General features: G+C 45.6%; 1 protein-coding gene across 1 annotated transcript; it reads right to left on the bottom strand.

The window, feature by feature from the left end:
• Positions 1-13,262: 13,262 nt before the first annotated feature.
• On the bottom strand, positions 13,263-24,907 carry SULT2A1 (sulfotransferase family 2A member 1). Its single transcript, XM_045531292.1, has 6 exons — positions 24,719-24,907; positions 23,140-23,348; positions 21,425-21,551; positions 17,166-17,260; positions 15,537-15,714; positions 13,263-13,750 (listed from the first exon to the last, which is right to left on the bottom strand). Exons 1-6 carry the CDS (start codon positions 24,852-24,854, stop codon positions 13,638-13,640), a joined length of 858 nt encoding a protein of 285 aa, XP_045387248.1. The 5' UTR covers positions 24,855-24,907; the 3' UTR covers positions 13,263-13,637.
• Between the last annotated feature and the right edge of the window lie 924 nt (positions 24,908-25,831).

Here is a 25,831-nt window from a genome sequence, read left to right as displayed (position 1 = left end):
GCCATTACCAGGGCCTATGTATACTGAGCCCTCCCACACCCAGGCACCAGGGGGCAACTTCAAGAATGGACAGCAGGGGCCAAAGTGGCCTTGAGGGACCAGGGAGGAGGCTGCTGGATGACCCAGGCAGGAGGGGTGGTGGCTGCACAAGGTGGGCAACAGGGAGGTGTGAGGAGCAGGCAGATTCCCTGGCATTGGCCCCCAGGGACTGGCTACCTGTCCTAGGATGGGGACCCTACCACAGGAAATGATGCTGAATGACACCCCGGAGTCCCTTGTGGGGGAGGAATGCCACCTCCCCCTGGGCTAGAGCCCCATGAGGGTGAAAGCAAACTTGTGTTGGCCACGGGGGTCTCCCAGCCCTGGCCCCCCACAAACAGTAGCTGCTCAATAATGAAAGGATTATTCAATCATTCAGCTCCTTCAGGGGGCAGGGACTGCAGGGTGGGGTAGGAAAGGGAGGATCCCAGCAGGGTGGGCCTGGGTGGGCATGCCTTGGAGGTGAATCATATTTAAGCCCTGGGTCCTGTGAGTGCAGCAGCATGTTCGAGACACAGCGGGAGCAGGATGGACAACCCCAACCCTTCGCAGGGTGAGTGGAGGTGGGGACGTGAGGGTCCCGGGCTGATCTTGTGGCCCTGGCTGCAGAGTGGCAGCTGGGGCACCCAGAGAAGGACTGGGCTTGTGTAGGATGGCTTCCTGTCCTCTGGAGTGGGGGGGATTTAGCTGTGTTTGGGAAATGAAATTATGCAAGTGAGTTGAGCAGAGGACTGGGCACATGGTCCCCTTTACCCAAGTGTCCGGGGTCCTTTAGCCCTTGGATGGGAGGGGGAGCTGGGGGAGGGCAGAGCAGGCCTGAGGCACCAGCCAGGGGTGCTGTGGGGTGAGGAGCCCACCTGCCTGCCTCCCCCAACTATGGGGTCCCTAATAACGTAGGAGCTGTCATCACTGAACCGCTGAGGCCCAGAGAGGTGCAGGGTCTGGGCTAGGAGCCGGAGAGTCAGGGACTGACCCAGGGCCTCTGGCCCAGGTAGCCACTGTCACCCAGGGGCCGCCTTTGGCCTTAGGCGCCTGCTCCTAGCCGGGCCCAGGGGAGGGGGGGTCCCTAGGGGGCTGCGGGCTGCTTTGGGACTCATCTGACCCTGTTCCCCTCCCTCCCTCAGGCGGCTTCCCACGGTCCTCAGATGCCCCAAGCCTCCCAGGGTCCTCAGGTGCCCCAAGCCTCCCACGGTCCTCAGATGCCCCAAGCCTCCCAGGGTCCTCAGGTGCCCCAAGCCTCCCAGGGTCCTCAGGTGCCCCAAGCTTCCCACGGTCCTCAGATACCCCAAAGAAGCAGCGGCAGGAGCGCACCGTCTACACCAAAGAACAACTGAAAGAGCTAGAAAAACACTTTGAGAGGAACAGGCACCCCACCCACGAGGACCGACAAGCCCTGGCTGAACGACTCAACCTAACGGAGTACCAAGTGCAGGTCTGGCCCCCCCATCACCCCCAGTAATGATAAGAACCTCTCCCCACCATTGTCACTCTCCGAGTTCCTCCCTCCCTCCCTCCCACGAAGGCAGGCGAGGAGCCCACCCCCGGGTCTGGCTAGCAAGGGGTTTGTGCTACATGAACCCGACAACACGATGGGCCCAGACTGTCGCTCCACGGGGCCTCCCGGTGCGTGGACCTCAGAGTTCCCCTGTGATCCCGGTTTCCCTCTCTCACGGAGCCTCCCCAGGCCATGGGCTCCTGGGAGCCAGGCCTGGCCCGGCCACCTCTCCCCTCGGCTACCGGAGCCACTGGGGCCTGATGGGTCTGGGGCGGAGAGGCCTGACAGGCCCTGCACCGGTGTCTCACTCCTCCCTCCCCTCTGTCCACCCCACCAGGTGTGGTTCAAGAACCACAGGGCCAAATACGCTCGGCTCCAGCGACAACTGCAGTGCCAAGAGCTGCGAGGCCGCGGAGGCCGCGGAGGCCACGGAGCCGGCAGAGCCAGCGCTGCGCCCACCTGCCCCAGAGCCCCCGCCCCTGGCGGCCCCGTGTTCCCGCAGGGCCCGGGTTTCCAGAATCCCACTCTGCCCGGCCCCTCGGGAATCTTCTCAACACCACAACCGGCCGCCTGCAGCTTCGACCAGATCTCGGGGGCCCCTGGGTACGGCGCCCAGGAGGGCTTCCCGGGTGCCCCAGGCCCCACGCCAGGCTCAAGCCAGGGCCCAATTTCAGGCCCATATCCGGGCCCACTCCCAACCCCAGGCTCAACCCAATACCCATATTCAGGCCTGCAGCCACCCCCAAACCTAACCTCAGGCCCATATTCAGGCCTACGGCCAACCCCAAACACATCCTCAGACCCATATTCAGGCCTACAGTCAACCCCAAACCCACCCTCAGACCCATATCCAGGCCTGCAGCCACCCCCAAACCCACCCCCAGCCCCATATTCAGGCCTGCAGCCAACCCCAAACCCACCCTCAGACCCATATTCAGGCCTACAGCCAACCCCAAACCCACCCTCAGACCCACATTCAGGTCTAGGGCCAGCCCCAGACCCATCCTCAGACCCATATTCAGGCCTACAGTCAACCCCAAACCCACCCTCAGACCCATATTCAGGCCTGCAGCCAACCCCAAACCCAACCTCAAACCCATATTCAGGCCTGCAGCCAACCCCAAACCCAACCTCAAACCCATATTCAGGCCTATGGCCAACCCCAAACCCACCCCCAGCCCCATATTCAGGCCTACAGCCAACCCTAAACCCACCCTCAGACCCATATTCAGGTCTAGGGCCAGCCCCAGACCCATCCTCAGACCCATATTCAGGCCTACAGCCAACCCCAGACCAAACCCCAGGCCCAACTCCAGACCCATCGTGGCTGCAGAGCCTCTATAACCCCCACTTCTCGTCGGACACTTCTTTACCCTCCGATTTATCAGGGCTTTTATCATCATCCCAAGACTCCTTCCTGGGCTCCTCGGTCTCCAACACCTCGTCTGGGCACCTAGAGGGGGATGATTTGGGGGCCAAACAAGACTCAGGAGGACCCAGGTTGTTTCAGGATTTATAGAGTGGAGTGGTTGTGCCCTGAAGATCCCAGGGGCCTGGGTACTTTGTGTTGGCAAATGCAGCTCCTTGTATAGTGGTATCCATGGGTTTTTGCATTTTTGTTTTTTGCCTGATTTTGTAGTTGATTTATTTATTAATGTTTATGATTTCTTAACATAAAACTTATACTGCTAATATCTCCTATGCTGTGGCTTGTTTTACTTTTGCTAAATAAATCACTCTGGGTACCACTAAAAATATTTCGTTGGCAGACTGATACTTTGGTAAAATCCCACTGCACCCCAGAACCCCAAAGATATCCTAAATACAAACAGAACTTAAAAATGTAGATTCAATAGACAAAACCTGTTATAGACATTTCCAAGTTTTAGCCCAGCTTTTATTGGCTTTTTGCCTTTCTACAAAGTTTAAAAATGAACTTTGAAGTTTCTTCAAGAAATTTGTGGGGGGTTTTACCTAAGCACATTTAGGAATAACATTAATCGGGTGTTGGGCAGATGTGAGGGGGGAGGAGGGGATGGGTGTATACATACATAATGAGTGCGATGCGCACCGCCTGGGGGATGGACACGATTGAAGCTCTGACTTGGGGGCGGGGGGAGAAGGGAGGAGGAGCAAGGGCAATATACGTAACCCAAACTTTTGTACCCCCATAATATGCTGAAATAAAGAATTTGTGGGGGATTTTAATTGGAATTAAATGAAATCCATGAATGTGTTCGGGGAGGAATTGACAAGACATCTTTACAATACTGAGCTTTCTAATCTACTTATTTATTCATATTCATTTGGGTCGTTTACAAGAGCTCTCCACGAAGTGTTATTGTTTAACCATAGAAGTCTTGCACACATCTTTCTGTAGATCTAGTTCTCATACTTCCTCTGTTAATGTCTGATATCTCAGATGGTATTTTTAATTTCATTTTTTAATCTGTCTTGTCTGTAGGATTTAGTTGATCTAGGTATTTAGTTTCCAGGAGCCTCACTCAATTCTTTATAATTCTAATAATTTGTCTGTACATTCATTTGAAAGGGAGTAAAGTTCATGGTCAAGTTCATGGTCATGTTCATGGTCACCCTGTAAGCACTGCCTCCTGCGAAGCCAGGGAGTGTACCTGCTCCTTGGTATTTGCTGTCCCTCAGTCCTCTCCCCGCTGTCTCCTGTCCCACTTCCTCTGCCGCCCCCTGGTGGCCATCCTGGCCCCGCGGTCTCCCCACAGCCGGTTCTCTGACCCTGTCCCGGTCCCATTTAGCAAATGCTCTAATCCTCTTAGTCCAGGCCAGCCTGAGCAGAGCAGAGACAGAATTAGATCAGATGTTGCGGGGGGGTGGGGGGGGGAGGGAGGACGGCTGCGAGTGTGGGGACAGACTGCCGGGATAGCAAGAAAGCCTCTCCTTATCTAACAGACCCTGGTAGGGACAGACCGCACAAACACTGCAACTCCACACTAGTCAGACTGACATCGTGGGAAGGGTAGGGAGAAATCCAATTTTCCATGTATGCCAGGTGAGGGAGCAGGGGTGGGGGAGTCCCTGAACACCCTGGGGGCAGAGGGGGAGGTGGTCCAACCTGACAGGTTCACAATCACACCCTGGGGCTGGGGGAGGGACGGTGGTGCTCCAGGGCCTTCCAGGCAGATCGGTGAATGGAAAATGGATTAATTTATTGATGAATGGAGACCGAGTTTGCATTTGCCCTGATTTGCTGAACAGAAAGTGAATGGGTTAAGTACAAAAAGCTTCCTCTCTGCCTCACCCTCTCAATTCTATCTATTTCCATCCCCCAACCCTTTTCTTTTTCCTGAGCCATCCCAGTCCCTCCTGAATCTGGGAATTTTACCATCTCCTGGGAAGCTCTCCCACCTCTCCTCATCATCCCACGCTGTGGGCTGACCACCCCCGGTGGAAGCATCTGGATTTTCCACCCAGCCCAGGAGAGAGGGGAGGAGGTGACTTCCTGAAGGCAGGTGTTGGAACTTCCCCACACCTGTGCTCTTGGGGGCTGTGCCACAGCCAGAATTTCTCTTGGTTTGCCTGTCTGTAGCCAAAACCAAACCCAAAACAACAAAACATACACACAAAAAATCCCCCAATCCTCAAAGTATATATGAGGGTATCTATGAGAAGAGTTCACTGAACCTTCGACACATGGGTCTGGTTCAAGCTGAATTCCATTCTAGGTGCTCTGGGGTGGAGGTGGAGGGGGTGTGGGTGGCAATGCCTTGGCCCTGGCAGGATTGGGGAGAGGGGAGAAAGGACTCACAAGGGAAACCCAGAGAGGCTGGGAGTGAGGGGGAGGGGACAGATGACGTCTTCAAATCAGTAGGGGAAGGGAAGAGCCATTTTGAGACATTCAGGGATGGGTGAGAGACATGGTCAGACTCACAGACACAAGGTGCCGCCTAGTCTGGGTGGAACGAAGTGTAGAAAGGATGATACAAGGACTGCAGTCACTGTCCAGGGGGGCTGCAGGGGTAGTTTCTATTCAGGGAGCTTCACTTCCAGGATGAAAAGACTGGAATCAGAAATAATAGGAGAGGTAACCCACCTTCTGGCAGGGACCAGCTGAGTCTCAGAGTGATGCAGGGGATGGGGCACCGTTTGAGTGGCACAGAAGTGTCGCCTGAGACCGAGGTGTGTGGGCTCCTCAGCCTGGCTGGAAGGACAGTGGGGCATGAGACACCTCACCTGTCCTCACCTGGATTGTGCTCATGGGGAGTCCTCCATCCAACTAGACACCCCAAACTCCAAGTCTGCCAGGGCTGGTTGTGTCCCTGCGGGATGCTCAGCCCAGGGAGGCCACTTAGTTTAACACCCTGTGTCACCCTGCATCCCTGGATCTAGTACATCTGGGTGGGGCTTGAGATTTTTGCAGTTCTAACAAGTTCCCAAGTGATGCCGCTGGTTGGGGATGATACTTTGAGAACCACTGCTCTAAATTGAGGGTCTCAAACTTGCCACACATTAGCACCAGCTGGGGGCAGGGGGGTTAACATTCCCATACCCCAGGCCAGTTAAGCAGTGTCTGGAGCTGGTGGCGCACACCTGTAGGCCCAGCTACTCGGGAGGCTGAGGCAGGAGGATCACTTGAGCCCGGGAGTTCGAGACCAGCCTGGGCAACATGGCAAAACCCTGTCTCTAACAACAAGAAAGCAGTGTGTGTGGGGGAACCAGTATGTTTTGAAGCTCCCAGGTGACACCAGTATTCAACGCTTGAGAACTATTGCTCTCGACTGGGGAGCGGATGGACTTGAGAGTTCACGTATGACTGTCATGACTAAGACCACACCACGACTTTATTTCACTAAAAGAAAGTTCAAAATTGCCTTATCTGATTGTTCCTTTCATAGAAATCCATCTAACTAAAACCAAGGCCCATAAAGAGAAAGATTTGGAATGGTCATTTTTTTATAGTAAGTGAATACAGTAGCCACCAATAGAATTAAAAAGTTAAAAAATGTCTCCAAGCCCATTTAAGATTTTTTTTTTCTTTTTAAAGATATTTTTATCTTGTAATTTGCTGTCTTCATTTTTCCTTTGTGGCAAAACCCATTTTATTTAATAACAGACTCTTTCCCTGAAATTCTGAAGAAAATGCCTGACAGGAAATAAGAAGAGTGTGAGTTTTTTTCTTTCCCTTTCTTTTCTCTCTCTTTTTTGCAACTGACTTAAAGGAGTGTGGGTTTTTATTGTTGTCACTTAGATGTCCCTAAAGACTCAGTGGGGTCCGGTCATTGGTTCACTCAGGAGCACCAACAGAGATGGAGTCCACATACCTGTCATGATGCCCCACGGCCACCAGGGGGCAACAATACACCACCGTTCCAGCCCCAGGGAGCGGCCGGGGCCAGTTTGGTCCTGGGGTCTCCCCGGGGACCCTCCTAGACTTGCTGTTTCCACACAGGGGACATCTACATTCAAGTGGGAGAAAAACAGGGAAAATACACAGAGGCAACGTTGTATTTCTTTCCATTAGTGTAATTTAAGTTAAAACCAAACAGCTAGAAAATACTAATTTGGCAAGGATTTGGAACCATGGCTGGTGGAAGGTTAAACTGGAACAGCCTCTTTGGAAAATAGTTTGGCAACGTCTACTAAATCCTCATGTACACACATCTAATGATCCAGCAGTTCCAGTCCTGGGTGCATGTATACCCAACAGAAATGTTCACCATGAGACATACAAAAAAGACATGTCCAAAGGTGCATTAAGGATTACAACCCCGACCTAGAAACTTCCCGAATTCCCATCAACAAAATAATGGATAAAATAAGCTTTGGTGCATTGACCCAGTGAAATTCGGTACATGAGCATGAATCTCATGTGCATAATGATAAAGCCAGGTATAAAAATGTTGCTGTGATGTTTAATGTATAGAAAGTACAAAAATAAATGACACTTCGTAAGAAACGGTTTTTCCAGAGTGGCTACACAATTTTGCATTTCTACCAGCCATCACTAGGACGTGTCAGCATTTTTTCTTTTAGCCATTCTAATAGGTATGCACTGGTGTCTTATTGTGGTTTTAATTTATGTTTCCCTAAGGGCTAATGATGCTAAATATTTCCACGTGCTTATTTGCCATTGCTAATCCACTTTGGCAAAGTGTTCAAATCTTTTGTTTATTAGAAAACACTGTTTTCTTCCTGCTGAATTTTGAGAATTCTTTGTATATTCTGGGAACAAGTCTTCTGCCGGAGGTTATTTACAAATATTTTCTCTCCATCCTTGGTTTATCTTTTCATTCTCTGAAGAGGGTCTTTTGCAGAGCAAGTTCACTTTATTATTATTATTTTGAGACAGAGTCTCACTCTGTTGCCTGGGCTAGAGTGAGTGCTGTGGCGTCAGCCTAGCTCACAGCAACCTCAGACTTCTGGGCTCAAGCGATCCTCCTGCCTCAGCCTCCCAAGTAGCTGGGACTACAGGCATGCGCCACTATGCCTAGCTAATTTTTTATGTATATTTTTAGTTGTCCAGCTAATTTCTTTCTATTTCTTTTTAGTAAAGACGGTGGTCTCGCTCTTGCTAAGGTTGGTCTTGAACTCCTGAGCTCAAAGGATCCGCCTGCCTCGGAGTGCTAGAATTATAGGCATGAGCCACCACCCCCAGCCTTCACTTTATTATTATTATTTGTAGAGATGGAGTCTCACTATCTTGCCCAGGCTGGTCTTGAACTTCTGATCTCAAGTGATCCTCCCACCTCGACCACCCAAAATGCTGGGATTACAGGCATGAACCACCGAGCCCACTGCAGAGCAAAACTTGAAAATTTTTTTTTTTTGAGATGGAGTCTCACTCTGTTGCCCACTGACCGTGATAGGTCACTGCAACCTTGAACTTCTGAGCTGAAGGGATCCTCCCACCTTGGCCTCTTGAGTAGCTGGGACTATAGGTGTGTGCCACTGTGCCCAGATAATTTTTTCTTTTGTTTTCTTTTTTTCTTTTTTGTAGAGATGGAGTCTTGCTATGTTGCCCAGGCTGGTCTTGAACTCCTGGGCTCAAGTGATCCTCCTTAACCAGCTGTTGGCTTATTGCTGATCTGTATCCTGTAGAACAGCCTCCAAACCCTACAGGTGATTGTTCTCAAGTTCGTACCTTAGACAATGATTTGAGAAGTTATCCCAGTTTTGTATCAAGTCAGCTGTTTTCAGATGATGCAGTATATTGCAGGGCCAGTGAATTCTGAGGTCATGTGCCCATAACTGCAATTCCATTTTCATACAATTGATCTTGTGTTTGGAGCGAATGATTCCCATGTCAGTCAATCTAGCATTCTGTCAGCCCTCTTGGATAGTGGCTGAAGCATCATATACCAGAAGGTACCCAGTATGATAACAAACCACTGCATCTTTTGGGTTGAAATGGGTGTGCTGTGCCGAACTTGCTAAGTGACTGCTTGGCACCCGCTTGAGGGATGTTACCATATCAAGGGCTTAGAACTGGTCCTGGGCCCGACAGGTCACGCATTCAAAAGCAGCAGTAGCTGCATCAGCCGTCCCCATAGGGTGCCCAAGCTTTTGAGCCTGTGTAAAACCTCCTTCCCTTGTAGTTACTCATTCATGAGCCTCTTGTGAGCGCGCAGTGGGGTGGCAGGTGAACACCGTCCCTGCAGCGGAGGGTGAACTTGAGTGGGCACAGATGTGAGGCACAAAGCTCTGGGTGCTTCCGTCCACTCGTAAGTCTGTCCACGTGCTTCTCCCTCAGACCACCTGAGGAAGGTGGTTCTATTCCTTCCAGACCTTGTAAGGCCAAGCCACTTACGACTGCTCATCGCAGAACTGCACAGGCCAGTCCCATGTCATGAAGCAAAATGAATGAAACAGATCGATGTGGTACTGCATGAGCTACACAAATTCATTCATGGTGCAGTCTTACCAAACATTTCTTTCTTTTTTGGGGGGGGCAATTGTTCCCATCTTTTATTTCTTTTTAATTAGTTAACTATTTTTTTCGACACAGAGTCTCTTTCTGTCGCCCGGGATAGAGTGCCACGGCCGGCTAATTTTTTCTAATTTTTTTAGTTACTAGCTTCATTTTTTCTATTTTTAGTAGAGATGGGGTCTCGCTCTTGCTGGTCGCTCAAGTGATCCTCCTGCCTTGGCCCTTGGCCTCCCAGAGGGTTAGGATTACAGGCGTGAGCCACCTCACTCAGCCTTTTGTTTGTTTGTTTTTATTTTTTAGAGATGGGGCGGGGTCTCACTACATTGCCCAGGCTGAATTTGAACTCCTGGGCTCAAGTGAGCCTCCCATCTCAGCCTCCTGAGTAGCTGAGACTACAGGCATGTGCCACCATGCCTGGGTAATTTTTTCTATTTTTAGTAGAGATGGGGGGGTCTCTGCTATTGCTTAGGCTGGTCTCGAACTCCTGACCTCAAGCAATCCTCCCGCCTCAGCCTTCCAGAGTGCTAGGGTTATAGGCGTGAGCCACTACACCCAGCCTCAAACATTTCTAATTTGAATCCTATTATGTCTTTGGGCCTAATTTCCAGTCTGTAAGAAACTATGCAAAGGAGCCCACTAAATGTCACCCCAAGAAAGCAAAACTCCCTGTGTTATGCTACGTGGAGAATGAAACACAGGGTTCAGGCTAATTGGGAGAGATGATATTGTTATGTTTGTAGTTGTGGGTTAACTAGACTCTTTACATACACAGTGCTAACGTGGACTGTGGATGATGTACGGAGAAAATGCATTTATTGACATGCAGAATCTCAAAGCCTATCCTTGTCCATTGCTTCAGAAGCAGAATTCTAGGCAGATGCATCTGAATGGCCAAGTCTTGGCCACCAGAGCTGCTGTAACAGCAGCAAAAATGCAAATATGGATGAGACAAAAGCTGCCCCACCAAGACTCACTGGATGGACACAACATAGTCAGGAAAAGGGTCATCGCCACTTTCTGGGTTGGATGGTATTGGAAGCGATATTTTTTCTGCTGAAGGGGTGTGGTTAACACCGTTTTGCTGGGACTGAAAAAGAGTTGCTAGAGATTTTATGGTCAGAGGGCGCTTTGGCTGTATTTGGGTAACTTTTTGCAGTTGTTGGATGTGAGAACTACAGTTATTAATAATTCAGAGTTGAGTAAGTTTGAGGAGTCCACTAGTTTGCTAGGGTTGTGCTGACACTTGAAATTAATCATCGCAGGCTGCTGTCGTAGCAAAGGGCCACAGCCTGGGTGGCTTAGACGACAGAGATTTATTTTCTCGCAGTTCCGGAGCTAGAAGTCCAAGATCAAGGTGCTGGCAGGGTTGGCTGTTTCTAAGGTCTTTCTCCTTGGCTTGCGGCTGGCTGGCTGCCTTCTTGCTGTGTCCTCACGTGGTCTCTTCTCTGTGAGCCCGTGAGACTCTGTCCAAATTTCCTCTTCTTGTGAGGACACCAGTCAGACTGTATTTGGCTCTGCTCTAAAGACCTCACTTTAACTCAATGACCTCTTTAAAGACCTGTCTCCAAATAGGGTTACATTCTGAGGTACCTAAGGTTAGAGCTTTAACATGAATTTGGGGGGAACACAGTGCAGCCCCTGACAGGTGGCCACCTCTGCTCCCACCTCCCGGCAGAGAGCCAGCTACGTGTGTGAGAAAGATCAGAGGGGGTCACATACAGAGGTGCCATGGGCCCCTTCTTTATCTCCTCTCTTGCTCCTGTCCAGCCTAGGTATCACCTAACACAGTCTTTATGCTTTGTGACACAAAACTCAGATGTGCTCAGGATTCTCTTAAAATTCTTAAACATTTAACAAAAATTAATATTATTTTAAACTGGCAAATCATAATTGCGTACATTTATGGGGTACGATATGGTGTTTTAATAAAACCCTCTAGTTCTTTCCAACGAGCACACAAAGAAGGCCCTTGATGATATCTTAATCTCTTCCCAGAATTCTCTTAATTCTCCAAGGCACTTTCTTCTACTCATATGAGGAACTATTAAGCCCCTAAACAGCACAACAGAAAGAAAGAAAAATGTGTGAGTTGAAGATATATACACACAAAGTAAAAAAATTAATACATGGGCCAGGCGCAGTGGCTCAAGCCTGTAATCTTAGCACTCTGGGAGGCCGAGGCAGGAGGATCGCTCAAGGTCAGGAGTTTGAGACCAGCCTCAGCAAGAGCGAGACCCTGTCTCTATTAAAAATAGAAAGAAATGATCTGGACAGCTAAAATTCTATATACAGAAAAAAGTTAACTGGGCATGGTGGCGCATGCCTGTAGTCCCAGCTACTCGGGAGGCTGAGGCAGGAGGATTGCTTGAGCCCAGGAGTTTGAGGTCGCTGTGAGCTAGGCTGATGCCACAGCACTCTAGCCCGGGCAACAGAGCAAGACTCTGTCTCAAAAAAAAAAAAATACGTATGGGGAAAAAAGTGTCAGAATACCTTTGTAACATTGCTATGAGAAATTCTTTCTGATCACATAATGAAAAATATTGAAGGCAAGTGACATGAACCTTTCTACTGTGCTTCTAACAGAATATACAAATGGATGAAAGGAGAAGCAACAAAGAGAATGTATTTTTAATGCATAAGACTGACAAAGGATTAATAATCAGAAAATTTTAAGAATGTACCAAAAATAAATAGCACAGCAAAAAAAATTGTCAGAATGTATAACTGTGCAGTTGATAAAAGAGGAATACCAATGTTCCATAAACATTTAAAAAATTGTTCAAGCCTGCTAGTCATCTGGAAAATGCAAATTAGGATGACAATGAGATATTTTATGCTCAGAGAGTTGCAAAACATAATTAAATGTCTGAAATATTAATATTTGGAAGTAGCTAGAGCAACTGGAATTATTATGTCTTGTCGATGGGAGTATAAAGTGGTCTAAAACTATTGAAGAAAAATTTGGCAACATTTAATCAAGATGAGGATGAGTGAATCATCAAGTTCACTTCGAGATGTACATCCTAGAAAACTCTCGTCTTTGTGCACATCATGTCCATCAAACCAGTGCTTTAAATGGGGAAAATTGGTGGGAAGAAACCCAAAGTCATTGATAGGAGGACAGGTAACTAAATTATATCATAAATCTGAATACTCAATCCTGAACCAGTCTGCATACACCAACATGGACAAAGCCCCAATATAAAATGCTGAGTAGAAATATACGTCGATGAATGCATTATACCATATGCCATTTATATACATTTTAAAAGCCTGCATAAATGCCATTTATTGTCTACAGTCAGACACCATGGAGGAAGAGAGCAAAACTAGGTGGGAATTGTCCTAAGGGCCCAGGGAGGCCAAAGAAAGAGGCTAAGAAATCCAGTTTCTCAGAAAGAAATATTTCATAGGGACTTACAACCAGAAGTGATGTCTCAGGTGGTTGAGGGATGGTGGATCCCCACTTTTTCCTTCCAGAAAATATCCTTTATATATATATATATATATATATACACATATATGTATATATATGTATATATAGCAAGCTTTTAGGGTAAAAGCAGCTGGTCATGTCTTAGACATTTTTTTTGAAACTTGTGACCACTGGGGAGGTTAGATAAGCAGCTTTATGAGGGATTATCTGGGCTGCAGGCATCGTCTCAAGGCTTTGCTGCAGGAGTTAAAACCTTGGTCATCTTGGTGGTTTTGCTTCAAGATGGCACCACTCTTGCTATGCGACAGGCTGTTCTGCAGGAATTATCCTCTCCAAGTCAGAATGATGATAAATTGTGGAGACACACGGGATGGAAAGAAAAGGAGCCTTAATTGCTTCTGTAATTTTATTTCTTATTTCGATTGTTATTCTTATTTGCTCTAAAATCTACCACTGTAACTATTTCTTATTTTTATAAAAAGACTTTGGACACACTTTTGGATAACATATTATTTCTATAGCATTCTCTATGTTTGAAAAGTTACAAACATTTATAAAAGTCTGGGATGCCATGACATGCGTAGGGGTACCGTGGTCATTTTTAATGAGGAAGTCAAGCCAAAGAGACAAAGATTTGATATTTTAAGGCTCCAGGATGAAATGATAGGTTTTCTGCTAAGACCCCCCCCCCCACCTGTGTCAGGCACATGTACAGGGACAGGAGGACAAATATCAGTATCCGTATGAGATCCAGGATTTTTTGGACATTATTCCCAAGGGAACAACTCTTTAGGAAGGTCTGCCATCTTCTCCCAGAATAGTTTATCAAAGGCTTCAGATTGGGCCACCGTGAAGTAATTTTTCCAGTCTCCAGTTTTGCCTGGAAAACATGAAAGAGAGACTGAGGTCAGATGGAGGGGTGAGCCTTAGCACCCCAACACATCTCCTCCTTGGTTTGTTCCTACCGTCCACCCGTCATGGACATTGTAGCTAATACAGCAGAATGACCAAGGGTTCCTGGGTGGGCCCTGATACTGCCTGGCAACGTGCCGTTTACACTTGTACCTGCCTGGAAATGATTTCCTACCTTCTCTCTCTTAGCCTATTTCTGGTTTTTTTTTGTTTTTTTTTTTTGAGACAGAGTTTCGCTTTGTCACCCTGGCTAGAATGCCGTGGCATCATGATAGCTCACTGCAACCTCAAACTCCTGGGCTCAAGCAATCCTCCTGCCTCAGCCTCTCGAGTAGCTGGGACTACAGGGGCATACCACCACGGCTGGCTAAATTTTTCTATTTTTAGTAGAGACAGGGTCTTGCTCTTACTCAGGTTGGTCTCAAACTCTTGAGCTCAAGTGATCCTCCTGCCTCGGCCTCCCAAAGTGCTAGGGGTGAGCCACTGTGCCTGGCCCAAATTTCCTCTTCTTTTAAGGTTGCCAGTCATATTGGGGTAGTGCCCAACCTATAAGCCTCATTTTAACTTAATTACTTCTATTCAGAGACATTACACCCAAATGTGATTACATTCAGAGGCTCTGAAGGTTAGGACTTCAACATACGAATTTTGGGGGAACACCATTCAGCCCATAACACTCTGCCTTCTGCGCCCCCACTTCCATGTCCTTCTCACATGCAAAATACATGCACCCCATCCCAATAGTCCAAAACTTCTAACCCATTCCAGCATCAACTCTAAGTCCAAAATATCATCTAAATATCACCTAACTCTCACTAAGGCATGAGTGAGACTTGACGTCTGATTCATTCTGAGCCAAAAGTCCCCTCCAGCTGCTGACCTATGAAACCAGACATGTTACCTGCTTTCAAAATACAATGGTGGGACATGTGTAGGACAGATATTCTCATTCCAAAAGAGAAATTTGAAAGAAGAAAGAAGTCATGGATCCCCAGCAACCCAAAACCTGGCAGGGCAAATTCCATTAGATTTTAAGGCTCAAGACTAATCTTCCTGGCCTCTGTCCTGGCTCACTGAGGCGACAGTGGCCCTGTCCTACTCAGGGTCTTTGTTTTTCTTGCATGGATCACCATCCCAGATATATTTGAACTGTAGGATTTTGGAAAAATGGATTCTTTAACTTCATGCAATAGACATTTTCATTCATCTCGAGCCCAAGGGTAGGGATATGATTAAGCTTTTATCACAAGGGGCCTTATTATATCTGATAGCAAAGTCTCTCTTCTCTCCTTTTTCCAGCTGAGTTGTTCCTTCACACGTGTCTTTGTTAAGGATAGTTCTCTATGCTATTTCATCGGTGGGGTACCCTCCACATGACCACCCCCAATTCCATCCTTCTTCCCCAGGTCAATCCCAGCTTGCAAGCTTGGTGGGAGTAGCTCATTAACCTGGTCACTGCTGTGGAAGTGATGGATACCCTCCCATGTCAAATTTGCAGGAGAGAGAATCTAAATGATTTCACAACAGATAACCATCCCAGCACCGATCAACTGTTTCCAAGTGCCTGCAACCCACATCAGCACCATGAAAAGAGACACCCTGATAAGGGCCGTGAGACATTCTCTGGGTCATGAGCAATTAAAGTCAACATATTCCGACACTCCTTCGTCTCAACTGTTTAGTGCCCTGCTTTAAGCACAAGAATGCCCTCTATGTATTCTGATACTTGTTAAAACCAGAGCATTTTCTTTTACCTTTTCTCATAAGTGGTGCTTTGTGAACTAAATAAGTATCATCCAGCACGGAAAAATTGGACATCTTGTTTTCTTTCATGACCTGAAAGGAGCTATTCTTGACGACTAAGTTCAGTTCTTCTGGCTCCATCTTCTTACCCAGGAATTGACAGATCTTCTCTATGGTTCTTTCTGTGTCCTGGAAGAAGAAAAAACAAGGGAGAGGACATGACAGAGAAAAGACAACAGAGAAAATAGGAGAAGGAGGAAACTGCAGAATGAGGAGGGGGAGGGGGAAGAAGAAGAGAGGAACAAGATATGGAAGTGAGAAGTGATTGAGTTGGATGCACCTAAGAGAAGGAAAGAGAAAACGGTAAAGAAGAGAGAGCACAAAGTATGTGAAAGGTGCAAGGTTCATCATGGATTTCCTGGTGTGGCTGAGTTTAGGGTAACCTAACAGTAAGAGGCAGGGTCTAGAGTTTTTAAAGAGACTTTGAGAAAGGCTTCTAGACAGTGATTAGCCTTAACCAAGGAGAGGTTCAGGGAAAACTTGACAAAGATTTGAGGAATTGATTTCAAATCTTGTCTATGCCGTCAAACAATGTACTGTTTCTCATAACTATCATTTGAGTAATACGTAGAGTTTTACACTATCTTCTTGTATATGATCTCAATAATTATAATAGTAATTGGGATCCTGGGAGATTATGATAAGAAAATAGATTATTATACCAGAAAGACTTTGCTTTGAATCATAGACCTTTCTTTTAGAACTATAATGCTTTCAAATTTATTTCATGAGCCTCAGTTGTTACCTAACAAGAGGACACACAACTGTGAAAAGAGCTAACATGAGAGTTGAGTGCGTGAGTTGAAGGGAAACTTATAGAAAGGGACGGGATCATGTACCTGAGGTAGCTTCTTGATTATGATGGAATTCATGCTGAGGCCATCGAAGATTGGACAGAGGCAGCCAGAGGAAGGTGATGGGAAGTAATGTTTCTCAGATGGAAGCAAAATCCAGTGTTTGTGTTATTTTCTCTTTTCTCCATGATACCACTAATAGGTCAAGTTCTTTTTATTAATACAATGGTTCTAATCATCCCTACTGGTTCTAAGCATCACTTGACAGCTTTTCCTGTCCACCAGTAGCCCCTCTAGTACTTGGCATTTCAGAATATTTACATAGATTGATTTCAGGCCTTCATTTTTCCTCTTATCCATCAAGCTGAGATGTCAGACAGTTGGACACATTTCTGGAACTGAACTGTTTCTACCCAGCTCTGTCTCCCTCCGTAGCACCTTCTCAACACTAGGTTAGCAGCAGCCCCATGTGTCCTGCCCACACAAACTTTTACAACCACCAGGGCCTGTGTAAGCCATCGTACTCTGCCTGAGTGCATGGAAAAAGCCCTTTTAGATGTTTTAAGAAGATAAAATAAAGAAGAACATGTGAAGAAAGAACATGAAGCTTGAGAAGGGTCAACCAGAAGTAGAGCAGTGAAGACCAGCGAGCTAGTCTCACTCTTAGTGACTCTTCATGAGGCTAAATTTTGACGAGAAGGTGGAACAGAGACACGGAAATGGAGGGAAGTTAGAGGAAGTGATGGTGGTGAGAGGCTGGGTGCCAACTGTTACAATGATGGTTACCCATTTCAGCTCTTCGTAACTCAGCATCAGGAAGTTTCCCCTCTCTTTCATGGACACCCAGCCGTGAACGTGGTCAAACCATGACCCATATACCACTGCATGGGGAGAGGGCAGAAAGAGAGATAGGTTAATCCGATCTATCATGTTCACTCCTGTACCAGCATGATCAAGATATAATTGACACATTAAACTTGTATATATTTACGGTGTACAACATGATGTTTTGATATATGTATACATTGTGAAATGATAAAATCGAGCTAATTAACATAGTCGTCACCTCACATACTTACCATTTTTTGGTGGTGAGAACATCGAAGATCTACTCGCTTAGCAATTTTCAAGTATATAATATGTTATTATTAACTATAGTCAACCTGCTGTACAGTAGATCTGGGGAATGTAATCATCTTGTCTAACTGAAACTTTGTACCCTTTGACCGACATCTCGCTAATCCCACCCTCCTCCTCACCCCCGTTGACCTCCATTCTACTCTCCAATTCTATGAGTTCAACTTTTTAGTCTACATGTTTTTTTGTTTTTTTTTTTTGAGACAGAGTCTCACTCTGTTGCCTGGGCTAGAGTGCTGTGGCGTCAGCCTAGCTCACAGCAACCTCAAACTCCTGGACTCAAGCAATGCTCCTGCCTCAGCCTCCCAAGTAGCTGGGATTACAGGCATGTGCCACCATGCCCGGCTAATTTTTTCTATATATATATTTAGTTGTCCATATAATTTCTTTCTATTTTTAGTACAGACAGGGTCTTGCTCTTGCTCAGGCTGGTCTCGAACTCCTGGCCTCAAGCAATCCTCCTGCCTCATCCTCCCAGAGTGCTAGGATTACAGGTGTGAGCCACCACACCTGGCCTATTATTTCTTATGAGACAGGTTTGGTCTTGTTTGTCTGGGGAAGTCTTTACCTCTTCTTCATTTCTGAAAGGCAGATTTACCAGCTAAAGTATTCTTGGTTGACAATTTTTTTCCCTCAGCACTTTGATTATATCATCCCACTCTGTTTGCTTGTACAGCTTTTGCTGAGAAGTCTGCTGCTAGCTTTATTGGAACCCCCTTATGTGTAATATGCTTCTTTTATCTTGCTGCTTTCAGAATTCTCTCTTTGTCTTTGATTTTTGACAAACAGTATAATATGTTTGAGTATAATACGTCTTGGTATAATCTTGTTTGGATTGAATCTCATTGGTGACCTTTGAGTTTCCTAAACTTGGATATTTATACCTTTCCCCAGATTGGTAATGTTTTCTGCTTTTATTTTAGTAAGTTTTATGACTCTTTGTCTCTCACTTTTTTCAACTCCTATTATTAGAATATATTCTCTTTTGATGCTGCCCCATGAGTTCTGTAAGCTTTCCTCACTTCTTTTCATTCTTTTTTCTCTTTTCCCCTTTGCATATTCACAACTAACCTGTCCTTGAATTCACAGGTTCTTTCTTCTGCTTGAACATATCTGCTATTGATGCTCTCTATTGCATTTTTATTTTTTTTTTTATTGCATTTTCACCTCCAAAATTTCTTTTTTTTGAAAAAAATAATTTCACTCTCTCTATTAAATATCTCATTTTGGTCATTTATTGTTTTCTTGTTTTTGTTGAATTGTTTTTCTGTTTTTCTTTAAATGCACTGAGCTTACTTAAAACAATGATTTTGAATTCTTTGCTCAGCAATTTATACATCTGCATTTGTTTAGGGTCCATTGTTGGTGCTTTATTTTGTTCCTCAGTGATGTCATATTTCCCTGATTGTTCTTGTTCCTTGTGGCAGTTCATTGGTGTCTGTGGATTTGAAGATACAGGGCCATATTCCAGTCTTTGCAGACTATCTTGGTCTGGGGAAGCCTTTCACCAATCAGCCCATCCAGATATTCCAGGAAGGCTCTCTGGTGTGGTCTGTGAGTCTATTTCATTTTTAACTTTGGACATGCAAAGTGCTGGGAGAAGCATGGGACCGAGAAACTAATGGCCTTCGGTGACTCCTGCAGATAGTAATTATGAGTCATTCATTTTGATTTTCCCTTTGGCCATACCTAGTTCACAGATGCACATGCAGCTGGTGCACATACATGGTCTGCCTTGGGAGGTGGGACCCAGAGCAGAGGACCACACAGTCCCTGACAGCATGCTTGGAGTCTTCTGCATGAGGGATTCCACGGCTCAAGGTTCCCACAGAATACGTAATAAGTAGGTTGAAAGCTCCAAGTAAGCAAGTGCCCTTGTCCCTATAGACTCCTTACTTTGTTGGAGGAAGAAATGTGTTCAGAGCTGACGACCCCTAAGGCCTTGTTATCATGTGTGAGCCAAAGCTCTGCTCTAAGGCCCAGGGTCCAGAGAAAGAACCCATGTTGCCTGGGTCTAAGGATAATATTTCCTGGAACTTGAATTCCCAAGGTTTCTTCATCTGTACAGGGAAAAGGGTTTGGTTTACCCCTCTACGTGGCTATGCACAGCTCAGAATATTTATGTTAGTTGGCAAAAATGAAGATTTTGATGTTGATGGTTCTTGATTGGATAAGAAAGAAAGAGGCCTGTGCATGAGTTTTAAAGCACAGATGGGCAAGATACTGGGATAGTGGTGAGGGTTACAGGATGTGTCTTCATCACTCACCACTATGGGGTGGATTTTACAAGATTCCTGGTGACAGCTGAAGCACAACCCAGACTTCTTTATGTACCAAATGGCGAGATCAAATATAGCATGGAGGAGGGGAGTGTTCTGTTCATGTCTGGGCTTCCATCATATGGTTTCACTGTTTGTCTTTTTCTGAAAGAGTAACCTGGAGCAAGGCAGGCTATATGGCTGCGGAGTTCTGCTAGGATCAATAGTAAATATGACTGTTAGGCTTTGAAGGTTTGACTTTATGCTGAGGGCAAACAATCCAGGATGGTTGTAAAGAGAAAATGAACTGTTCAATGTCTGATAGATAATTGCAATATAGCCTAGAAGGGCCAAAGAGTATGCAGGTAAGGACATCAATAATGCATTTGTTACGTTAAACTAGGTGAGAAGTAACTGGCTCTGCTTAATAAAGGGCCAATAGAAACAGTAGTCAATGGTTATTAAAAAGGTGTGTCCAATAATAACTATGTAGCAAGGGCCTGGGGCCTGGGGTTCAACAATGAACAATTCAAAGAGCTTACATTTTAGTGTGGAGACACATGGAATAAACAAATAAATACATCCCTGTCGGGTGATGAGTACTGCTAAGGAAAACAAAAAGAGAAGGCCAATAGTAATGGGGAAGGTTGCTATTTTATATACTGTTGCAATTGTAGGATTTCCTAAATATAGCAGCATTTTATCAGAGACAAGAATGAAGATATTAATCGAGGTGGTGGGGCCTGATTAATAATTAGATAAAGGAAAGTGGTGAGGGGCATAGGGGAGTGGGATGGGAAAAAGGAGACACGTATACAATGTCAGAATCGCGCCAGCGCTTGGGTGAGGGGAGGGCTGGATCTAGTTACTGAGGAAGATAAACGTGCAGGAGAAGCAGTTTGGGGTGTGAGGGAAAGATGTGTTCAGTCTCGAACATGTTGAATCGGGGGCATCTATGGCTCCCTCCGGCCTGCTAGAGCCTGGGAGACAGATCACAGCTGAGACAGGGGACTCATCACGCAGTTGTGAGAAAAACTGCCACATTGAAAGTGCTAGAGAAAGCCCAGAGATTCTGCATAATTGCATAATCCAAAGTATAGAGATTCCAGAGTCATGCAAACATAGAAATAGAGATTAAGTGAGTTTTGGAAAGAGGCATTTTGTGGGAGGGACAAAATGGTAAGAAGGTCAGGATTGTGTTGTCTGGGAGCCAATGAAAAACTGACTTTCAGGAAGCCCCAAATTAGCAGAGTGGAGGAGAATATAGCAGTCTGTGTTGGCACTGGAGAGGCTGGGGACGCAGGAAATAGCGTGGCCGGTTTCCCAGGGGCGGGCTGAGGGTTGGCCGCAGTTCTGCTGCGAGGCAGGAGAGGAGGGGACTTGGCAGATTTGGGTTCCAGCGGTGACAGAGCCTTACACCCATAGGTTGGTGAGATGTGGAGATGCGAGGCTGGGTGTCAAGTGAGGTCTGATCGCGGTGGTCCCCAACCTTTGTGGCACAGGGACGGTTTCATGGAAGACAGTTTTCCCACGGGAGGCGGGGGGCGGTGCAGCTCCTTGGCCCGGTCCCTAACAGGCCGCCGCGCCGGAATGGGGTGGCGACTCCCATCGCCCCCTAGCGGCCGTATTTTATTACTGCAGCACACTCACCATTGCCTTCCATGAACCACTCGAGGTACTGTGCTATCGACTTCGGTTTCTTAGCGAGGTGCACTGAATTCCAGAAAAAATAAGCAGATACAATAATATCTTTGGGATTTCTGATGAGATAAATCACCTTAAATGGAAAAATGGGAGAATGAAAAATCAATACATTTATTTCCCACTCCTTTTGCTCTTCATAAAAATGGAGAAAAGGCCATTTCTCAGAAGATGCCTATTAAATGTCAATGGATTCTTTTAATAAATTACTGACTTCATTCATTAATCAAATATAAAGGGTAAAGTTCTTAGGAAGTAGTCACTGTGCTAGGAGGCTGACAATAGGAAGAGGAAGGTATGGTCCCTTCCCTCTGGGATATTATAGTCTCACAGTGGGAAGCAACTGGAAGGTTTTAAAATGTGAGTGGCATTATATTTGCATACTATGGCTTAAAGATCACTAACAGAAGAATGGATTAATTATGCTACATTCATAGATATATAGCAATATATATCCATATGGACACCCAAGACCATAGATGAATCTCACAGTCATCTAACAGTTCGTACGGTATGACTCCATTTATATGAAGTTCAAGAACAGACAAAACTAATTTATAGTTATAAGTCAGGGGAGTGTTTACCTCTGTGGGTGGGCACTAGTTGGGAAGGGGCCTGAGGGAGTGGAAATGTTCTAAATTTGGATCTAGATGGGGGTTACTCAATGTGTACATATGTAAATATTCATCAAGCTAATACTTAAGATTACTACCCACACACACACACATACTCACACATACACAAGCAAAATTACTTGGCATTTGAGCATCTAAATTTTACTTTGGATCCAGTACCAACTCTCTTTGTGACATTATTCTAGTTCTCATCCCTCTCTAGGCCTCAGTTTCCCCCACACAGGAATTTATCAAACACTGATAAGACACATGTAAATAGGTATATTGTAACAAATTTATTGTGCTATTGCACAATGTACACTTTCTAAGAGAGGAGAATAGCATGCTAAGTTTCTCAATTTAGTTTAAGCAAAAAGCATTTAAGAAATTCACAAACCAGTAAACACTTTCTAGGAAAGTTTTTTTTTTTTTAAGGAAAGCATGTTTCTAAAAATGGTCTGACATATGTTAGATCCTGAATAATGATTGTCCCGTCTGGTGAACATCGATGAGCCCTATGGGAGATCCGTGTGGCTGCTAATCTCAATAGACAGCCACACACAGGAGGACACAGTGGTTGGAAAAACCAGTCATGACACCAGAGCAGGCACCTGGATTTAGGCATTGATCTACAAATGTCCTGCTTCCCATGTGAATAATTCCATTTCTCTTCAGTGGCAAGAGGCACTAATTGAATTAAGATTGGCTCACTATTTTTTTTTAATGTAGAACAACAAAAAGGGGCTTATTTAGTACAAAATGCAGTTCCAAATTCTAGTTGGGCTTGAAATGTGGTTTTCTGATTCTGGCATTATCACGTCACTTTATTCTGATTTAAATCCGGCTGGGGTAATCTGCAGAAGGGTATATACCTTCGTACTCAAGTATGGTCTGTGGAACAGCCACGCTGACATCACCTAACGCAGAATCTTGGGTCCCCTTCAGCCCTACTGAGTGAGAACGCATTTCGACAGGATCTCCAGGTGATTTACAGGCACATTAAAGTTTGAAAAGCATCGGTCAAACATGTCTTGACCATTATGCACTGACCTTGGCCTTGGAACTGAAGATAGACTTGGGGAAGAGATGGATGGGGAGGTGGGAGTTGAGGAAGCGTGGGCCCTCTTTCTTGTTTAGTAATGTAAACCCATGCTCATTTTCTAACCAGGGTGAGCGTTCCCAGATGGGCTTGGATTGGATCCACTTCGTGTCCCCCTTGGATCGAATCAGACAGAGAATCTCTGTCAACCAGTGTGTTCCTGGACAAAGAAGGAAAAATCATGGTCACTCATTTCAATCTGACTTTAAAAAAATTTACAGTAAAATACACGTAACGTAAAATGTAACATTTTTGAACATACAGTTTTGTAGTGTTAAGTATGTTCCCAGTGTTGCATAACTTTTTCATCTTGCAAAACTGAGACTCTATGCTTATTAAGCAACTCCTCATTCCTCTCTCCTTCCACCTGCTAGCCACCACCGTTGTATTAATACGTTCTGTTTCTGTGAACTTGACTACTCTAGACACCTCACATAAGTAGAATCTCTCAGTGTTCACATTTTGGTGACTGGCTTATTGCATTTAGCGTAATGACCTCAAGGTTTATCCAGGCTATAACATGCATCACAATTCTCTTCCTTTTAAAGGATGAATAATGTTCCATTGTATCTATATGCCACATTTTGTTTATCTACTCATCCGTCAATGGGTATTTGGGTTGCTTCCACTTTTTGGCTATTTGCTGAAGTTTTTTAATAAGTTCCCATTGCTCTTGGCTTTTCAAGGCTATGCCACTCCCAGTGTCTCTGGCCTCAATCTTTGCCCAATTTGCAATACTCCGACCGCCCAGTCCCACTCCCATAGAAATACGATCTACGTCTTCCAGTCCCTTGGATGTAACAGGCTCTTTTCCAATTCTTGACCACTGTCCATGATGATTCCTCTACATGAAAATGTCCCCCTTCACCAAGTAATTTCACTTTTATTCTTTTCTTTTCAATTTAGATTCTGTTTCTTCTATTAGGACTTCAGTGGTCATCCTTCTCCCCGCCAATACCAACACCTGAATCCGCCTTAGGATTCACTCCTATGGGTTCTCCTAATACCTTAGATTATCCCCTCGGAACACTCATCTTACTGTGTAATTTTCTGACTGAATCCTTTTCTCTGCATGTAAATGCTCTCAAGCATTGCTCCAGCCCCCACAACATTGCACATTGCCTGGCATGTGGAAAGCACTCCAATCAGGCCACAGGCAGTGGCTCACGCCTGTCATCCCAGCACTTCGGGAGGCTAGTGTGGGAGGATCACCTGGATTTGAGGCCAGGGGCTCAAGATCAGCCTGAGCAACATAGCAAGACCCTGTCTCTATAAAAATTTAAAAAAATATATTAGCTTGGCTTGGTGGTGCACACCTGTAGATCCAGCTACTTGGGAGGATCATTTAAGCCCAGGAGTTGGAGACTACAGTGAGCTATGATTGGGTCGCTGCACTCCAGCCTGGGCAACAGAGTGAGAGCCTGTCTCAAAGAGGCAACCCCCCCCCCACAAAACTCCAACCCAATTGTCTACTGAATGAACAAAGAACACAGCCACAGCTTTTCTGAGTTCATGATTCCGTTTCCTTACCTGATTTGGGGAAAGTCACTGTCACTACATCTTCATCCCTTAGCACAAACTCATCACGTGTTTTTCTTAGGATTTCAGTGTTGTAACCAACGACAGGGAAAGCTATCCCTTCAAACCATAAGTAGCCGTCTGACATGATGATCGGCTCTTTGTGCTTGGGGTTAGGGAGTCAGCCGCAGCCAATGTTGGAGGCTGTGGCAGCTGGTGGCACATTGGGTTTTATGGTAAAGATAAAACAATCATTAACCTCTGCCCAGTTTGTTGCGAAGTTTGCTGGCTGACACAGAGAAGTAGGTATTATGACTGATAGTCAAAAGGTTAATGACATTGAGCAATTGTGAACTCAGACAACACTTTGAAGATAATCCGAGTTTGAGTTCATAGGAGTGAACTGGAAATTCACTAACAAACACAAGGACATAGAAATGTGTACAGATTTAAAAATATTTTTAATAAACTTTATTTTTATAAGTGTTTCAGAGTTATAGAAAAATTGCAAAGAGAGTACAGAGAATTCCCATAGTCCAGACTTTATTCCGATTTCCTTCATTTTTACCTAATGTCCTTTTTCTGCTCCAAAATCCCATCCAGGACACCGCAATTACACACAGTCGTCAAGTCTCCTCAGGCTTCTCTTGGCTGTGACAGCTTCCAAGACTTTCTTTGTTTTTGATGACCCTGACAGTTTTGAGGAGTACTGGTCAGGTATTTTGTAGAATGTCCCTCCAGGGGGATTTGTTGGATGTTTTTTCTCATAATTGGACTGGGTTCATGGGTTTTGGAGAGAAAGGTCATAGCAACAAATACCATTATCATCACATCATACCAAGGGTACATACTGTCAACATGGCCTAGCACTCATGATGTTGATCCTGGTCATCAGAGGTCAAGTTTTTCAGATCACTGTCACTTCCCTTTTCCCCTCCTCCCTTTCTATGTGAGCATATCTTAAACATAAATTCTAGGCTTGAGTATATTCATAAGGTCACATTGTATCAACCCTAATCAAGAAACCTTCTACAGGTCGGGCGAGGTGGCTCACGCCTGTAATCCTAGCACTCTGGGAGGCCGAGGTGGGAGGGTCGCTTGAGGCCAGGAGTTCAAGACCAGCCT

The sequence above is a fragment of the Lemur catta genome, chromosome 19, assembly GCF_020740605.2.
Source record: "Lemur catta isolate mLemCat1 chromosome 19, mLemCat1.pri, whole genome shotgun sequence".
Classification (NCBI taxonomy): Eukaryota; Metazoa; Chordata; class Mammalia; order Primates; family Lemuridae; genus Lemur; species Lemur catta.
Note: the sequence above shows the minus strand (reverse complement) of the source record. Positions and strands in the feature narration are given on the sequence as shown.

Bases quoted from the DNA above. Each gene is read 5' to 3' on its own strand.
- SULT2A1 (XM_045531292.1), bottom strand. From the start codon at position 24,854: ATGTCAGACGGCTACTTATGGTTTGAAGGGATAGCTTTCCCTGTCGTT. The intron at 21,552-23,139 runs GTCAGTGCATAA...TTTCCATTTAAG, and splicing joins TCTTCAGTTCCAAGGCCAAG to GTGATTTATCTCATCAGAAA. The intron at 13,751-15,536 runs GTAAAAGAAAAT...CATGTTTTCCAG, and splicing joins AGCACCACTTATGAGAAAAG to GCAAAACTGGAGACTGGAAA.